This window comes from Rhinoderma darwinii, chromosome 2 (assembly GCF_050947455.1).
Source record: "Rhinoderma darwinii isolate aRhiDar2 chromosome 2, aRhiDar2.hap1, whole genome shotgun sequence".
Lineage (NCBI taxonomy): Eukaryota > Metazoa > Chordata > Amphibia > Anura > Rhinodermatidae > Rhinoderma > Rhinoderma darwinii.
This window is the reverse complement of record NC_134688.1, coordinates 97,491,559-97,509,322: the sequence shown is the minus strand read 5'-3', so window position 1 is coordinate 97,509,322 and position 17,764 is coordinate 97,491,559. Positions and strand designations below refer to the sequence as shown.

General features: G+C 39.6%; 1 protein-coding gene across 3 annotated transcripts in view; it reads right to left on the bottom strand.

The window, feature by feature from the left end:
• Positions 1–4,462: 4,462 nt before the first annotated feature.
• CTDSP2 (CTD small phosphatase 2) overlaps positions 4,463–17,764 on the bottom strand; it is a 40,562-nt gene continuing 27,260 nt past the window's right edge. For 2 of the 3 annotated variants that reach the window (XM_075851951.1, XM_075851950.1), the window contains exons 2-8: positions 15,099–15,247; positions 14,386–14,424; positions 10,993–11,094; positions 10,219–10,275; positions 9,067–9,159; positions 8,287–8,472; positions 4,463–6,487 (exon numbers count right to left, since the gene is read on the bottom strand). In XM_075851951.1, the coding sequence (XP_075708066.1) occupies positions 6,362–6,487; positions 8,287–8,472; positions 9,067–9,159; positions 10,219–10,275; positions 10,993–11,094; positions 14,386–14,424; positions 15,099–15,247 (752 nt within the window). In that variant the 3' untranslated portion in view covers positions 4,463–6,361. The remainder of the gene's footprint in view (positions 6,488–8,286; positions 8,473–9,066; positions 9,160–10,218; positions 10,276–10,992; positions 11,095–14,385; positions 14,425–15,098; positions 15,248–17,764) is intronic. The other variant, XM_075851952.1, reaches the window with a different exon arrangement.

Sequence of the window (17,764 nt, the reverse complement as noted above, 5' to 3'; positions counted from 1 at the left end):
TGCAAACAGGACATCCACCCCTCCCCCCCCCACCCATTCCCTCCCTCACCCTTGGAGTAAAATCAGGGGAAATATAAAAATTTAATGTAGGGCAAATATATTTTAAACTAATTAACTAAAATCTAATAATTCAGAACAGTGTGGTATTTTTGAAGACATGGGTCAATGCACAGGCCTGGTTGCGAGGGACATGAGGGACAGAAATATCGGGAATCTTTGCGTTGCCTGTCTTTTCTGCAGACACGGCACTTTTTTTGGGGGTTGCCTCTAGTTGGTGTTGGGGGAATGCGAGTGATGAAATGTCTTTCTTTCAGTCAGTCGCGTGACATCCTCGGACTGGGGGCATTCTCTGGTGTCCTGAACATCAAAAATGAGGCCTTCAATAATTTTCTCCTGGAAATCCAGATGTGTCTCTGCCTCTGTTTTTTTTTTAGAGCGCACAAATGAATTGTGGATTGCCACCTGTAACAGATAAATGGCCACTTTTTTGTACCAGGTTTTTGTTTTGCGTTTACCAAAATAGGGCTGTAAAACCTTGTCATCTAAATCCACCCCCCCCATGTACTTATATTCGGACACGCACACTGGTTTGTGCTTGTCCGATGTTGCCCCTCTTTCCCTCACTGCCACTGTTCCTGCGGTCTGTATTGTGCTTAGTACATACACATCTTTGCGATCCCTGTACTTGACCACCAGCAATTCCTGATGCATAAGCACAGGAGTCCCTCTTTACCATGCGCTTCCCCACTAATTGCTGCGGAAAACCAATTCGGTTTTTGCGCATGGACCACATGCCCCAGTCCTTGCAGTATGCAAATGCCTAAACAGGGGCACACTGGAATAAAAATGGTCTCAGTACAGGTGGTACCCCTTGTGAAGCAGAGGCTGCATTATCTCGCACATGATCTTACGGCTGGTGGAAAGATCAGGGGGGCATCCAGGAACATTTATTGAGCGATCCCCCCCCCCCCTTCATAAATCCTGAAGGCGGTGGTATATCCTGACCCGCTTTCACACAATTTGTAGAGCTTAACGCCATATCTTGCCCTTTTGGAAGGAAGATATCGGCGAAAGCTAAGTCTTCCATGGAAGTTCAGGAGGGATTCGTCCACGCTTACAATCTGCTCAGGGGTGTAAAAGTTGCAGAAATAAATTGAGGGAATTTAGTAGCGGTCTTATTTTGAATAACCGATCACAGTTTGCATCTGTACTTGGGGGGGGGGGGGCCTGTGCGTTGTCATTGAAGTGGAGGAACCTCATTATTGTCTCATAACGAGACCTGGGCATTACTGCAGAATACACTGGGGTGGCTTGGGTGGGTCTGGTTGACCAGTAAGACCTAATGGAGGGCTTTTTGACAATACCCATATTTAGGGTGAGCCCCAAAAAATGTTTTAATTCCTGCAAATTGGTGGGCGTCCAATCTCTGGCATGGGTGGATGAAGGTTTCTGTCTTATATACTGAGCAGCATATAATAATAATAATCTTTATTTATATAGCGCCAACATATTACGCAGCACTTTACAATTTAGAGGGGACATGAAACAAACAATATCAGACATTACATAGTGACAAAGATCATTTACAGTTCAAACATGGAGAGTGAGGACCCTGCTCGCAATAAATTAGTTTCGTGGACAATCATATTTAGGAGGTCATCTGTAATAAATAAATGGAAGTAATCCATTTGGACAAAATTTGTATTGTCCACAGTTATGCCAGGAGTGGCAGTAAATCTGTGGATTCTAGGCCCAAAAGATGGAGCAGGTGCCCATACAAGACCTTGAACTGGAGGGACCAGGCTGTCCCGTGCTACAGCGCTACTAGGCCCTGCGCTTTCATGTTCTGCAGTTTAAACTGCGTCAGGGATAACGTCCCCTGACGATGAACCTGAAGTGACGCTATCATCGTCACTGCCCAAAACAGGTTCCATCTCTGACGCCATCTCTGATGCGGTCTCAGACTCTGACCACAGCATGGCGCATACCTCCTCAGCACTAAATAGTGACGTTATGGCGAGGAAGTTAACACTAAACTTTTTTTTTTTAATATAAAAACACACAAACTGGTAGATAGATAGATATATATATATATATATATATATATATCTATATCTACACTACCGCTAACAAAAAAAATAAACCGCTATTGCTATATATATTAGATATATATTTATATATTCCCTACCTGCCTATTCTAATATAATAAAAGATAGGAAGGTAGGTAGATAGATAGAAAAAAAGATAGATGGATAGATTGTATAGATAGAAATCTATCTATACAAAGAGTGTATTGAAGTGTAACACTGTATTTTTTTTCACAGTATTATTCTGGCAGCAAAATTTCTCAAGTCTCTTCTTCTCCTCACACTGAAACAATGTGTGAGGAGAAGAAAAAAGGCAGGAGATTTGCGGCCATAAATTCCAAAATAAAAACAAATGTGATTGCTGTGTTTTCACAGCGATCACATGTTCAGGGACCATCAGATTGGTCCCTGATACTCTGCCCAGTGCCCAGAGCTGTTGGTAACAGCGTGGGCACAGGGCTGTGTGCACACTATTGAGTGCACTGTATTTTACATAGAAATGCATGTGATCGCTGTGATTGGTTGTCACAGCGATCACATGTTCAAGGAACAAAAGGTTGGCCCCTGACACTCTGCCCAGTGCCCATGGCTGTTAGCAACAGCCAGGGCACAGGGCTGTGTGCACGCGATCGCGCGTGCACAGTCTCTGAAGTGCCGCCGTAATTAGACTATACGGCGGACTTCAGAGACCCTGACCGCTGGCCGTAAAAACACAGCCAGCGGTCCAGAACCTGTTCAAGCAGCTTATAGGCTTTCTCCTAGAGTATCCAATGTATCTCCGGTATGGGATATTAATGTAGTTCTACAAGGGTTGAATATGCCCCAATTTGAGCCTCTCACTCTGATTGACATAAAAAAAAGCTTTCCTGGAAAGCCGTTTTTCTAGTTGAAATAACCTCTGCACGTAGAGTTCGTGAAATACAGGCCCTCTCCATCAGAGAACCATATATAAGAATTTTAAAGGATAGAGTTATTCTTCGTCCTGATCCTTCTTTTCTTCTGAAAGTTATATCAGATTTCCATCTAACTCAGGATATAATATTACCAATTTTTTTTTATCAACAGCCTTCTAGTGAAACAGAGAAACAATTTCATACCTTTATTCTACAATATCTAAAATGTACACAAAGTTGGAGGCAAGACTCAAATCTCTTTATACAATGTTGGGGGCCGAATAAAGGCAAAAAGCTTTAAAAAAAAAAAAATACTATTGCCAACTGAATTAAGAGAACCATATGTGAAACTTACCAAATCCAAGGTCTTACAGCTCCAGGGAAACTTAGAGCTCATTCCACTAGAGCCATGGCTGCATCACGGGCTGAAAAAGGGAATGTATCTGTGGAGCAGATCTGCAAGGCTGTAACATGGTCCTCTATCCACACATTTACTAAACTTATCCTTCAGCGGAGACCTGTCTTACGGTAGAAAGGTCCTCCATACTGTAATCCCTCCCTAATGAGTTATTCGGCATTCCTCCTGTGGTGCTGTCATGGAGGGGGAGTTGAGAAAGTAGAATACTGAACGTTAATTTGATTTCTACGAAACCCTACAGGACAGCACCTTTATATATATATCAAGTAAACTAAATTGGAGCATTTAATCCTTGTGGTTATTTGAAATACACTAAGTAGGGGTGAGGGGCTTTTAATCTCTTGTGTGTTCCTGTCCCTATTAAGGGGAGAAGATTCAACCTCCCGTGGTGCGGTCATGGAGGGTTTCGTAGGAAAACCGAATTAAAGGTAAGTATTAATTCTACTCTCACACGAGCGCACTTTACATCAGTGTTCCATCTGTTTTATCCGTCTGTTATACGGAGCTAATGTTAATCAACGGGGCGATTCACATGGACGTATAAGATACACACGTTTTGAAAAGCAGTCACTTCTTTCAGCCGTATTGCGAATGGAAAACGTCCTTTAAAGTCTATAGAGCATGATTTAAATACGGATGCATCCGTATTTGGTCTGTATTGCATCTGCATGACATTGTAATGTTGTTTTTCAAAGGGGCTGTCTTATGTCATTCAATTATCTCCCTGAAAAACAGCAGATCAGCATTACGGATCTGTAATACTGATGACATGGATTTTTCTAAGCCCCATTCATATAAAATGGGACAGTCGTAGACCATTGTGACGTGGGTAAATGTACCCTTATGGGGACACTGGAGCATCCACAAAAAAGGAACATTAAAAAAAGCCTCCCCCCACACGGTAGATCTACTCCGTGGTAGATCCCCTAAAAATCAGACTCCAACTCAAAAAAAAAAATAAAAGTAGATCCAGTTTTGAAAAGGTTTGGCCACTCGTCGTACAGGACATATGTGACCTTCAGGACTGCGGTGTTTCTATCAAGTTTAAAACACACAATACAAGGTAGGGCATAAAAATAGATTTTATTACATGCTCTGTTAGAGGGATTACATATTTTAACAATTCACCCATTCAATCAGTCTTGTAGAACATTAAATACAGCAATGTGCTGAAAAACCATCCAACAGCTGCTCGACCTAAAAAGAAAAAAAAAACCTAATACTTATTGTAGACCCTCATTAAAGAAGGTTGTATCCCAAACGCACATCCTCACACCATAGAAAGAGACATACAGGAATGTACGTTTTTCCTTTGTTTTTTTGCCGACATACGTGAGAAGTGTTAGTTAAAAACAGAATGGCTGACTCTGCAGTGGTTCAGCCATGTTACGTAATGTATAATTCAGTAGGAGTGTTTCCCCTGAGGTCTACTTTGTAACAGTCTTACAGAATCTTGTAGATCACTCACTACCCGGGAGGCAGCATGAAAACCCCCCAAAAAGGTCTGAAGAGAATAGCTACATATTCCAAATTCAAAACAATGTGTTATAAAGAGTAAAAAATAGCTCTTTATCTATAGGCTTTTAAAATACGTGTGTTTAAAATAGCCAAAAAGGCACTGAATGGTTTTCCATTAAACTATCAGGAAAGTCCCTGCTCAGTGACCAAATACTGGCATAACGAGGGCATGGCCATTTTATAGCTGGGTAGTGCCAATGGAATTATAAATAAAGACTAGAATGTTTCTCATACCCTTGCTATAATACGGCATTGCCTTAGTAGCGTATGGTCAATAACAGGTTTAAGTTACCAAGCACCACTGTCATAAGGCTTGATAAATACAATTATCAAACCATCAATAGAGACCGAACAGTAAAGCTATTCAGACCAAACCCCTCTCCCACCCACCATGGCATCAGATGGACAAACATCTTTGCTTCAAGTCAGTCATTAGAAAAAAATATTACATATAATCTCAGAGTGGCTAAAAACAGTAATCATTAAAAATTCCTTTGGCGTCGATATTTAACGAATAAACATGTTCCATCAAATAAATGTGGAGGGGTTTTAGGTGAAGCAGAGGTTGCAAATGCGACGGCGCAACCAGTGAGAAGTAGCCCTGTGTTTACCCCACTGCCTATCATCTGCACAGTGTTTTCTGCCATACATGTCGTAGTAATAACATTACCCTGTACATCACTGGCTTTTGCATGAAGCTGGGGCATCCTGTCAGCGCCTGGACAGCAAAGCTGTCATCTTGAATTATAATACAAATACCATATATATCAGTTTCTAGAGAGATGACATGTAATAATCACCACAACAAAGCATGTTCCCAAAAAGAAGGACCGACTGGAAAGAGCACTAAACGCCGGTGAGTGGCAACAGTTACCAAGGCAAGTGCATTTAGCTAAAATATGCATATAATAGAAATTGGCATGTAGAGAAATAAGGAATCAGTGAAAAAGTAATGACTGTGTCCAATTTAAGCAGCCTGATCCCTAATGTGTGTCAAGTCATTGAACTATCAAAAGTACCTGTGTGTGCCCTTTCAGCATCTTGGCATTGCACCCTCCTTGTTCATGTTACAGCCTGACATATAAAATGATATGAAAGCTAAACAGTAGTGGAGACGGAAAACCATAGGTACACGGTACCATTATTAAAAAGGACACGGTCTTATACTAGTGCACCAAAGTAATGGCATTAATAGATCCCTGCATTCACTGCCAACATGCCGCTAGGCATGCAAGCCATTAGGAGTGGAAGCCACAGCCAGTTTGCTTGTGCAAGGGCAGATGAATTTCCCTCAAAATTCTTAATCTGCTTAGGAGTATCCGTTTTTGTTCCTCTTCCTCCGAGGCCAAAGGCACAGCGAGTGAGAAATTCGAAAAGACAAAAATAAAAAGAATATTTAAGATATAAAAAGTCCCCTGAAGAAATTAAAGTCAAGACAAAGAGTCTTAAGGTGCCCTCAATTGTCCAAGACTTGTATAAATGTCCTCAGAGTAACTGAGCTCCTCAAAGATCGGGATGAGGCTTAAAAGTTCTGTGTCTCCCATGTCATCAAACCACGACTGCACGGGTATCTGCAAACAGAAGACTTGGAGTTAGTATCCCATGAAGAAGGAACAAGTGCCATTTCATTACAAAATAATTATTTTTTTCTGACGCCCATTTTAACATGTGGAGAAATGAAGTGTAATGTGGTGTACTGACTTACCTGGTTCTCTATCTTAACTGAAGCGGCTACGTTCCTGGCCATCCAGGGTCACGTGAACTTCATTCTGACTGAATCCTACAGCATCTGATCTTGAAACCCAAAGTCAGTGTTTCAATGAAAGTTTGAGTTTCACATCAAGGCTTTCATAGACTTGCATTGAGAGTCTGATCTCTGGTATCTACAGGAGACGCTGCAGGATTCAGAATGAAGATCGTTTGACCCATTATGCGTAAAAATAATTCACTGGAGGACTTCTTTAAGTAGTGGGCACATGCAATTATTCTTACAATGCAACCCCTATTAACCATATACATAATGAATGAAAAAAAAAATTAAAAAAAAAAAAATCTGTCATTCCTAGCACATGGAAACAAAAACTACAATCAATTGAATGCCATTTCTGATGTAGGACTGTCCAGCTTCAGCATTGCATTTCCTTATGATCAGGTATCCTCCATATATACTGCACAAAAAGAAACACAAAATCGCCCAATGCTACAGAGCTCTGCAGAGGCTCCGATAGAACACCCAACTTTGTATAATCTATTGCGGTTTCCAAATTCATAAAGGCCCAGCATCTGGTAATTATGACCCCTTCAATGTTTTCGCCCAACATACCGCCTTTGCCCCAGATTCCAATGTTCTTCTATACAAGCGGCAAAAAGCAGCTCTATTCCATATTCAGGAACAGATGTAGCTGTATTTCCACATATCGAGGATCAGGAGACAAAGTACCTTTAGAAGGGTGGGCAGAAAAAGTAAAAAATCTATAGATGTTCCCATAATATATATATATATTATTTTTTTTTTAAATAGAATGCCGGCCTTACGCAGTAAAATGGCTTCTCTCAGCATCTTTATTAAAATACAAAAAAGACTAACAGAAGGAAGGATCACCTAAACCTAGTGGGCTCTGCTGGTAATCAAAGCAGAACGCATGCAACATAGTGGAATTCAATATTCATTTGCTCCACATTCCTTATAATTGAAATTGTTTTTTTCCTATTTTCTTTCCGCTATTTTCTCCCTCTCCGCACACTACGGGTTTATAGGGGTGGTGCTTGGATGTATGCTTTATATGGTAAACTTAATGTTGTTGTGTCAGCATAAATAGGTCTTAAAATTCGAATAAAATTTTTTTTATAAAAAAAGACAATTAACCTGGGTGTAAATGTCATTTTTGAGCAAAACATATATATATATATATATAAATAAATGTACCAGGCGTTCATGTAGCAGAAAGAACTTTGAATCCCAGTTCTAAAGAAGCTTCAGACATCTGGTATTATTAATGGTTTCCTAGCAACTAGTCCTTATTACCTCTCAATACAATCTGTCAGCAATATTATCGTGTGCAATAACGCAAAAGAGGGAGCGTGGAAAAGTACAGAGACTACGCGCTTAATAATGACCTGTAGCTTCACAAGTGGAAAACCACAGAATCTGCAGTCCTGCCAGACAGACAACAATGTTATACATCCATATATTGGAGGTTTAGAAAACAAAGCAAAATGTATAGAAAAAATAAATAAAAAATCAATAGTCTAGATACTGAAGCAGATTAAAATAGCAGCCATTTAGCAAGACACATAATGCACGTCTCCTAAGAGAATCCAAGAACGACGCCTCTTTCAAGAGCACATTCTAATCACATTTAACACTTACGGCATTTTCTGGATGGAAGATGTAAGATGCAGGAGAGTTGTCTAAAATGATAGTCTTCTTCAGGTCTCTACCCAGACGGCTCAAGTCTTTGACATAGCAGCCCTGGTGGAATACACAAGCTTCCCTGAAGAGACGGGTTTGGAAGACTCCTTCCTTGTCCAGAAGATCAGTCACTGGATCGGCATACTAGAAATAAAGAATAAATCCGAGCTGAAGATGATGGACCCGATTAGTCACAGTAACTAACAATAAAAGGTTTCATCCAGAGGATCAGTCACCTTTGGGATTTTTGATACATAAAAACAATATTTTTAGGTGATGTAGCCATTTACAGAGGGAACATGTTTGAATACTTTGAGTAAGAAAAGCAACATAAAAGTATACAAAATTATAGTACTGTTCTACGCAAACATTTTATTCCCATAGACGTTTGTGAAGATAAAAAGGAAAATCTTGATGTACAGATGTTTCTAAGAACCAGCAGAATGACAATCCTACAAACCATTCCACTTTACACCTATGACTGGTATTGTATACTATTATATGTAGTACTATATTGTTTTTACCGTATTTTGCTACTGCTCATTTCTGGAATCTGCCTCACACATTTACTAAAGTGAATAGGGAGGGCACGTGTGCAGGAGGGAGGTTGTGTGTCCTATGTATTTTGTGCTGCTATGTGACTTGATACTGGCTACATGTAATTATATATTATAGGATGCAGCCCTATCATTCTACCAGATTTTACGTTTATTTTTTATTATAGAAAGTTTTCCTTACCTTGGCAAGACTAGCAGTAAATAGTACACATTCATAGAGCTCTCCCATTCTTTCCAGAAACTCATCCACATAAGGCCTCTTTAGAACATACACCTAAGGAGGATGAAATGGACGTTAGAGAAAGGACACAATAAGACTGTTGGTTTTATCATATATCGCAACTGGCTGCATGATTTCTACCGCTCAGGTAGTCTTACATCGGTTCTCCTGTAAGGCAGCTGGCGCGCATGGATTTATGCATGTGGCAATGATCACTAATCAACTGTTATACAGTAATTGATATAAACTTTCATATTAATGCTATACTGTACTCCTCCCCAACCAGCCTTATGTTGACAGTATGACAGTCCTAATTCTCAAGGACAGGTAGTCATAGGATATACATGTAGTTCCATTACTAGAAGTAGAGCGCTTCTTTCTTCCAATGGAAAATATGGTTATGTACCATAAATCCATCCTTTTCCCCCTGACGAAGCCTGGTGGCGAAACGCATTGGGTGTAAGTGGGCTCCTGGCACATTGCTACTCTTTACCCCATTGTACATCTGCATGGTCTGTCAACTTCTATTCTATTATTTTTTTGGCTACCTTGCCAGTTCTGTCTATCGATTCTGATGGTCTATTTCACAGTTGTTTATTTTGGTTATGTGACTCACCATGGCTGTTTATTTACAATGTACTTCTGTATGGTATAGAGGTTATGCCCAGTAGCCCACTCAGTACTTTTACTGTGAGGACTTATATTTTAATCCATTTTTGATGCTATTAACTGTATTTTGTATTTTTATCATGTCTCAATAAAAATAATTTTATTTTGAAAATGTTTGGATCATTTAACACGGATTTTCTGCATATGTGTTTAAATTACAAAACAAAGTTAACGGTGAGCATGGCTTTAAAAGACATACATCATTTTACACCCCAAGGACCCACTTAAATCTTCAAACCGAACAACCCCTTCTGTAGATGTATTACTACTCTTAGGCGGAATATCAGCTGCTTCCTGAAACAAGTAATCAAGAGTAGGCCGCGCTATGAGGAAACAGCCTATCCTGGATTACTTGAATCGGGCTTCAGCCATGACTTTGAGGTCTTCACTATTTCTTCTGAAAGTAGAGTGAAAATAAAAGGATAAAAATGTCTGCCCTCTCACCTGATGAGTGGTCCCCTCAATCTCCACGGAGACAATAAAATCTGCATTGCTGATTGGCTATATGAACAAAAAAGTAGAACAATTAATGGCAAAAGAAACAAAAAAACATTTCTCTCTAAATCACAAAGGCCCTCTTTAAAAATAAAAAATATATATATTACTTTACAGAGAATACACGTCAATGGAAATTGGTCGGTGTATAATATTTGTCTAAACATCACATTCTGATTTCAGAACCGGATTATTATACAGAGAGATCAGTGGTACGGATTTCTTCCTACCAAAGTAGTCTGTCGCAGATTGCTCTTGCAGGAAGTTCCTTCACCGGTAACACCAATAATGGTGGACTCACACGCGACAGATTTGTTGCTGAAATCTCTGCAACTGAAAATCAGTTCCATTTATCTGAATGTGGTGGTTTCTTCAGCAAGTTAATGGATTTCTGCAAGTTCTATTCAGATGAACGGAACGGATTTTCAATTGCCGAAATTTCTGCAACAAAATCTGCCGCGTATGAATCCACCCTAATAACTCCAACGCTGCAGGTGTTTTTGTAAAAGTTGAGGGCATTTCATCAATGGTGGATTACATTGCTCTTCAAAAAGTGGTTCTGCAGCAGATAAAGTGTGTGTTATAAGTAATAACGTACCCTTCTACTATAAATTTGAAGAAAACTAGCAGACACCTCGTCCCACAGTGTTCTTGGCGACAAAGTGTAATACATATTTACTTAATTTTCTCTACCACATAACTTGTATATAAATTAAGCCTTACCTTAAAAGAGCTATGAACCAGCGTTTCATCTAAGTCTATCACCATGCATATTTTTCCCTTATCTTTCGGCACTATCTCAGGGAGTAAAGAGGTACCTGGAATCTGAGAAAGAATATGAAATATATTAATTCATCGGAGCAACCTAAAAAAAAATTCGGGGAAATACATAAACAACAGCACAATCTGACACAGATCATCTACGTTAAACAAGGAGAAAGGGTAATAGGAAATGCCAAGACAAACTGTGCTAAAACAACCTGCTAATAGGTCTTTGCTCCTGTCCCACCTGCAGAAACGTGCATCAAAAATTGGGCAGAAATATGTATATTTAAGGAAAAATATAGAGATTCAAAAACAAAATAAAAATAGGTATAGTAATATGCACTTGGAGAACATCATACCCAACAAATCAATAAATAAAATAATCTTAAATAGACATGTACATATATTTTTCTTCAAAGCTAGAAAATGTTGCTGTTAATATATGAAAAATATATAAAATTAAAGGCTTTGAAAGTGGTCATTTTTTATTTGATAAAAATGTCAGTCAGTGTGTTTGGTGCAACAGTCAAATTCGTTTTTAATAAAAAAAAAAATTTTACTTTTTGAGATACAGCTGCTCCGTAAAGACAATACACCGCATATGTATCTCAAAAAGTAATATTTAATAAAAAACTAAAATTTAAAAAATTGCAAACACACTGATCAGACTTTTTTTTATTTTTTATAAATCACTATCAAAAGTTTTACATAGCCTTTAAACCTAAAACGCAACATTGTGTAATAACGCTGCCCATTTTCATGCATGTTTCCTTGAAAAGCTGTATGGTACTAAATAAACTAGTGGGTCTTAAAATCTTAAAGGGTTTCCCAATAGGCAGCCATTCCTTACAAAGGGTATGCTCACTATCTTTCTGCCACACGGGAGAAAAAAAAAATAAAAAAAAATCTATTAAGCAGTCCTAAATTTATCCTTCAGGATAAAATGGTTTTACAAATACAGGAAGACAGCACTTCAATTATCATCGGTCTTCAATTTATCTACCTGGAGAGGATGAAAGAGTGAGCAGAGCTAGCCGGGATTAGATCCTGCGACCTGCAGGTCACACAGATGCTTCCAGGCAGGAGTCTCAGCTGGCTGAGCACCCTCTTCGGTCCCACTGGCTGAAGCATTAAAAGTGCAGGTGGAAGAAGCTTATTGGTGAAGCTGCATTTCACAAAATTAATGTCTTGAGATTTTATGAACTATGCACAGAAAATGAAAATGAGAAGAAAAATCTGGGGACAGGATTGGAGGGTTAAAAGAAATGGAATAACCTAAGATATGAGTAACTTTACACTGGCATGGGATTCATTGTGATCATGTTACGATGCAATACAACAACTTTTTGGGGCATTGTGTGACTGACAGGCCTTAAAGGAGAATACATTTTGCGGAAAAAAGCAAAAACTAGTGGCATGGTGGTCCACCATCCACTGTCTCAGATGATGCAGACCCTCTTTGAAATCACAACGTTGAACATCCGCTAAAGGCTTTAGTTTTACCTAGGTGTCTATTTTCTTTATTGCATCAGGAGTAGCAGTGTAATACCTTAAAGGAGAACTCTACTCATTGTAACAGGAAGTGACAGGGTACATTTCTCTCAAGGCTCAAGCCTAGTTTGTGTGGAGTTATCATTTAAGGGTATGTTCACACGGAGTGTTTTCAGCTGTTTTTCGGGCCGTAAACGTCCCGAAAAACGGCTGAAAAATCGGAAGCAGAACGCCTCCAATCATCTGCCCATTGATTTCAATTGGAAAAACGGCGTTCTGTTCCGACGCAGCGTTTTTTTACACGGCTTGAGCAGTTTTTCATAGACTCTATAGAAAAACAGCTTCAAGAACAGTCGTTAAAAATGCAGCGGAAAAACGTGACCGATTAAAAAACGTCTGAAAATAAGGAGCTGTTTTCCCTTGAAAACAGCTCCGTATTTTCAGACGTTTTTTGCTTTGTGTGTGCACATACCCTAAGAGAACTTGAATCTATGCTTTTTTTACACCTGGTTCCTTTTCTGCGCTTATTATATATTGCCCCATACAAACAATTCACAAATACCGTATTTTCAGACTATAGGGCGCACTGGATCATAAAGACACAAACATAATTTAAAGCTTAAAAGTGGAGAAAAAGGTTTTGTTTTTTTTACTGTACATTTCCTGTGGGTAATATTCAGGCGATATAATACACAGTATCCCACCACAATGCCAGCCACAGAGATACAATGTATTGGCAGCTATTGTGCCCTTACCCTCTCCTGAACTCACCAGACATCAGAGGAGTGGAGAGGCAGGGGTTAATGGGGACGAATCTGCTCAGGTCACTGCTTAAGGCCTCATGCACATGGTCGTGCCCGTAATCACGGTCCGCGACTACAGGCACTTTACGGCGTTCTACGTCCCAGACACCTTCCCGTAAATTTACGGGAAGGTGTCCATGGTCAATAGAAATAAATGGGCCGTAATTGCGGGCCTTAATTACGGATGAAATCTATGGCCGTGTGCATGGGGCCTTAGAGTTGATGCTGCTGTTCATAAGAGGGGTCGTGGCTAGAAGGTCCTTGCAGATCAGTACCTGCATAGATTTACTGTGCTGTGTGTACAAATGTCTGTGTTATTTGCTCACTGAACAGTCAGATTTTACAGAATTCTGTGTGTACGATGTGACGGTTCAGTGAGCAGAGATTTTTTACACAGCACAGGACATGCTGCTTCTAGAATACTGCACTGCAAGGACCTTTGAATCACAGAGCTCAGTCTTCTGCTTCTTCATAAACTGGCATCTGCTTGCATTCGGACTAGAAGACGCACAACAAGATTACAGCTCAGTTTTTAGGATAAAATACGGTATTTGGAGTATAGGTCTCCTGCCATTAGAATAATTCAGCATCATCAGGCAATGGGGGGGGGGGGGGATCTATAGCTTGCATAAGGTCGGACCAGATAGTTTAGGTAAATCTTGGGGCACAACTAATACTGTAATCTTTACGTCAGCGGCATGCAGCGCTGTGTAAATGACAGAAAGATGAAGAATTTGTCCTACCTCCAAAAATTGATCATGTCCAACAAGCTATTTATTCAGAAGACTGCAGCAATATGTAGGCACCCTCATCTGACATGGTTTGCCCTCGTCTAATGCTATGAGTACTAGTAAGTTACCTACTAAAGCTTAGTCATATAAGCAAACAAGATTTGGTATGTAATTTACTAGAATGATTAGATTAATTTCATGTAAGAAATAGGATTTCCAAGAGGCTTGCATGCAAGAAATTCTTCTTACTAGGACATGTCAGCCGTTGTACCTCATGAATACTTAATGACGTATGGAAAAGATTGTAGTTCTAAAAAGATACAAACCTGGTAAAACTGATACTGAAGACACTGGAGTAACTCCGACTGAAAGAAAGGGGGAAATGTCACAAGTAAGACATCCTTATCTTTATGAGATACACAACTGTCTAGCAGGGAGTTCCAAAAAAAAAAAAAAAAAAAAGTCAACTAACTTTGTTCCCCATTTTAAAATCGGGTTGTATGGGCCTAAAAATAAATAAAACTTTCCAATTCCGGTTTATTCTCCTGCCGCTTTTTTAAAATTCTGCATGATGTGATGTCGATACCACTCACGTGACCATGGTGGGCAATCTCTGCTAGTCGCAGAAATGTTTAGTCCATAAGGATGTCACATCTCATAGAAAGATTTGGGCGCCATAGTTACGTGATGTGGCTTTTACACACAGGATTCCAAATAAAGAGCCCCAGAGAAATTCCCTGAGCGGAATTAGAAAGTTTATAGTTAAGTTGTATTAGTTCCATACAACCTTATTTTACAATCAGGTTTACATCAAAACCGTACAGCAAAACTATTTCCACGTGGAAAATCATTTCCATCTTCGCAAATATTTTTCAGTGAATGTTGCTTTACCGACATACGGCCTAAAAAATATACTGGAACTCCGGCCAGTTTAGGAGTTATTTATGGTCAGCTAAAGTAAGATGAACTAGAACAGATAAAACATTATATTTAATATAAAAAGATAATAAGATCGACTGTTGAATGTCCTTGAACGTACCTTTGGGGTAGTTTGGGTCTCCTCCTTTTGGGTGGGAGGTTCACCGATGCCTCCGGGTCGATTGACATTCTGTGCACTGAGGCAACAGAAAAGTGCTTTAAATATGCTCCGACTTCTAGGCTTCTTTGGTGAGGACCTGGACACTAGCCCTGGAAGAAAAAAGATGGATACTTTAGTATCATTTTCTTCAGAAATGTTTATTTTTTTTAAAGCATTACATACATAAACCAGTTACAGTAAGGCCTCATGCACACGACCGTAGTGTTTTTCTGGTCCGCAAATTCCAGGACCGTGTTCCGTGAAATGTCATCCGCAGTTCATCCGTATGTCCTCCGCAGTTCATCCGTATGTAATCCGCAAAATGCGGATGAAAAATAAAAAGCCTAGGTAAAACATGATGACGACAGAACTCATTCCCGGTCGTCGCCTAGCAACACTTCCGCAAATCCGCAAAACTGCGGATGACACACGGCGGTGTATCCGCAATTTCCACGGGCCCATTGACTTCTATTGGCATGTCCGCACCGCATTTGCGGCCCATAATAGGACATGTCCGTAGTTTCTGCGGCACGGATGTGCGGACATGCGGAGAGCCGTGAAAACACGGATAGTGTGTATGGGCCCATAGAAATGAATGGGTCCGCAATTTACCCGTGGATTTGCGGTTGAATTGCGGACGCAAAAACACGGTCGTGTGCATGAGGCCTAAGGTACAGAATAGCTGGCAAAGTAAGGAAGCATAGATCTCATATGTAAAAACACCATATATGAAACATATATTTAGTAGCACATAAGAGAAAAAAAAAATACAATGGACAAATCAATCCAAGTAATGTAAACGGTCTAATGAGGCCATAAGTATTAGCAGGATTAAGGTTAGAGGAGAAGCACACAAATGCTCCCCTACACTTTCGTAAACACAACTTTCTCAAATGGAACAGTCTTATTAACCATAGAGGGCCATTGAGAGCAGAGGGTGGACGATCACCCATCCCCCTAAGTGCTATGGCTTTTCTGGCCAAAAATAAAGTTTCTCTCAGAAAAATTCTAGTGTGATGTAGCCATTGGTCTTCGCGTTAGAGTCCCAATAGGTATATCTCAGGGCACATAGGTACTGGGCAACCCGCTACTTCAGTTAAATTTTACAAGACCTCATTCCAAAATGTCTGAATATAAGAACATTCCCACATTAAAATGCCAAAAATTAGCATTAGGATCTTGAGATCTGTGGCATCTCGCATGAGATATACGTCCCATACGATAGTGGGGACTAGATTACTCTGGTGAAGAATATTCAAATATATCATTTTATTATTAGCCAAAGGTGAGACGTTGGGATGTGATTCCAGAGCCTCCGCCCAATCCTCGTCCAAAAGGGAAGGTAAAAGGGATTCTATTTAGCTTCAAATCAGCAAAGCAGTCAGAGTTTGGAATTCAATAAAATGGCAGAAATTTAATTTCATGTAAAGTTATGGCCATTTTTTTTTACGCTAGGGGGCGCTTTGTTTCAATTATGAACTAAAAAAAACTAGTGTTCGTGAGCCGTTTACCGCTACACGTCACCTACCATTATTCATCAATATCTAGAAAACAGAATAAAATAGGAGAGATTTTTAAGCAAAATGGATATTACAAATGGAGCTAAAATATGCATTACATGGGGTGGGTGTAAAAAAAAAAAACATTTTATTTGGCACACACCAACAGTTTTAAGAGAAAAGAGTGTTGCAAAAGATTAGTCTTAAAAATGTGACAAAAATATTAAAGACATTTTTGTATGTAAATTATTGGTGCGTCAGTCATGAGGTGGCATAAGGCAAAGAAATGTGTCTTATATGCCTAGCAAGATGCGCCAAATATACGATACGTGCAATTTTCACAAACTTTCATGCAATTTATGACAATATTGATAAACCCCCTCCAATGTTTCTTGTTCATGTTCAAAAGGCACAAATACATAATGTCCTCATATCCATAAACTTGCACCAATTGTGATGTTACTTCTGAATCCATTTTATGTGCTACAATTGTAAAACATGTAAAGTAGTCGGTAATAAGCGTTATAGGTTCATTATATTAACAGCACGCAACAGTAAATATCCTTACATAAAACAAATTTAAAAAAATAATAAAGTCCATACAATACCGGCATATTAACACTAGGGGACAGTCAAACCAATGACCTTATTCTATTCTCTTTTAACAGGAAGAGACCATACCCATAAAACACACATAATCGTTATGTTATTCGTGCCTTTTTTAAATAAACTTGATCAGAAAAACCAGGGACACAAACAAAAAAGACAGAGGGAAAAAAATGAACTGATCAGACACCCGCCTAATATTGTATAGGTCCCCCTTTTGCTACCAAAACAGCTCTGACCCATTGAGGCATGGACTTCCACAAGACCACTGCAGGTGTCCCTTAGTGTCTGGCACCAAGACGTTAGCAGCAGATCCTTGGAGTCCTGTAAGTTGCGAGGTGGGACCTCCATGGCTTTGACTTATTTTTCTTGCACATCCCACACATGCTCGATCGGATTGAGGTCTAAGAACTTGGGTGCCAAGTCAACACCTTGAAATCTTGGTCATGCTCCTCAAATCATTCCTGAGCAATTTTGGCAGTTTGGCAGAGGGCATTATTCTGCTGAAATAGGCCACTGCCA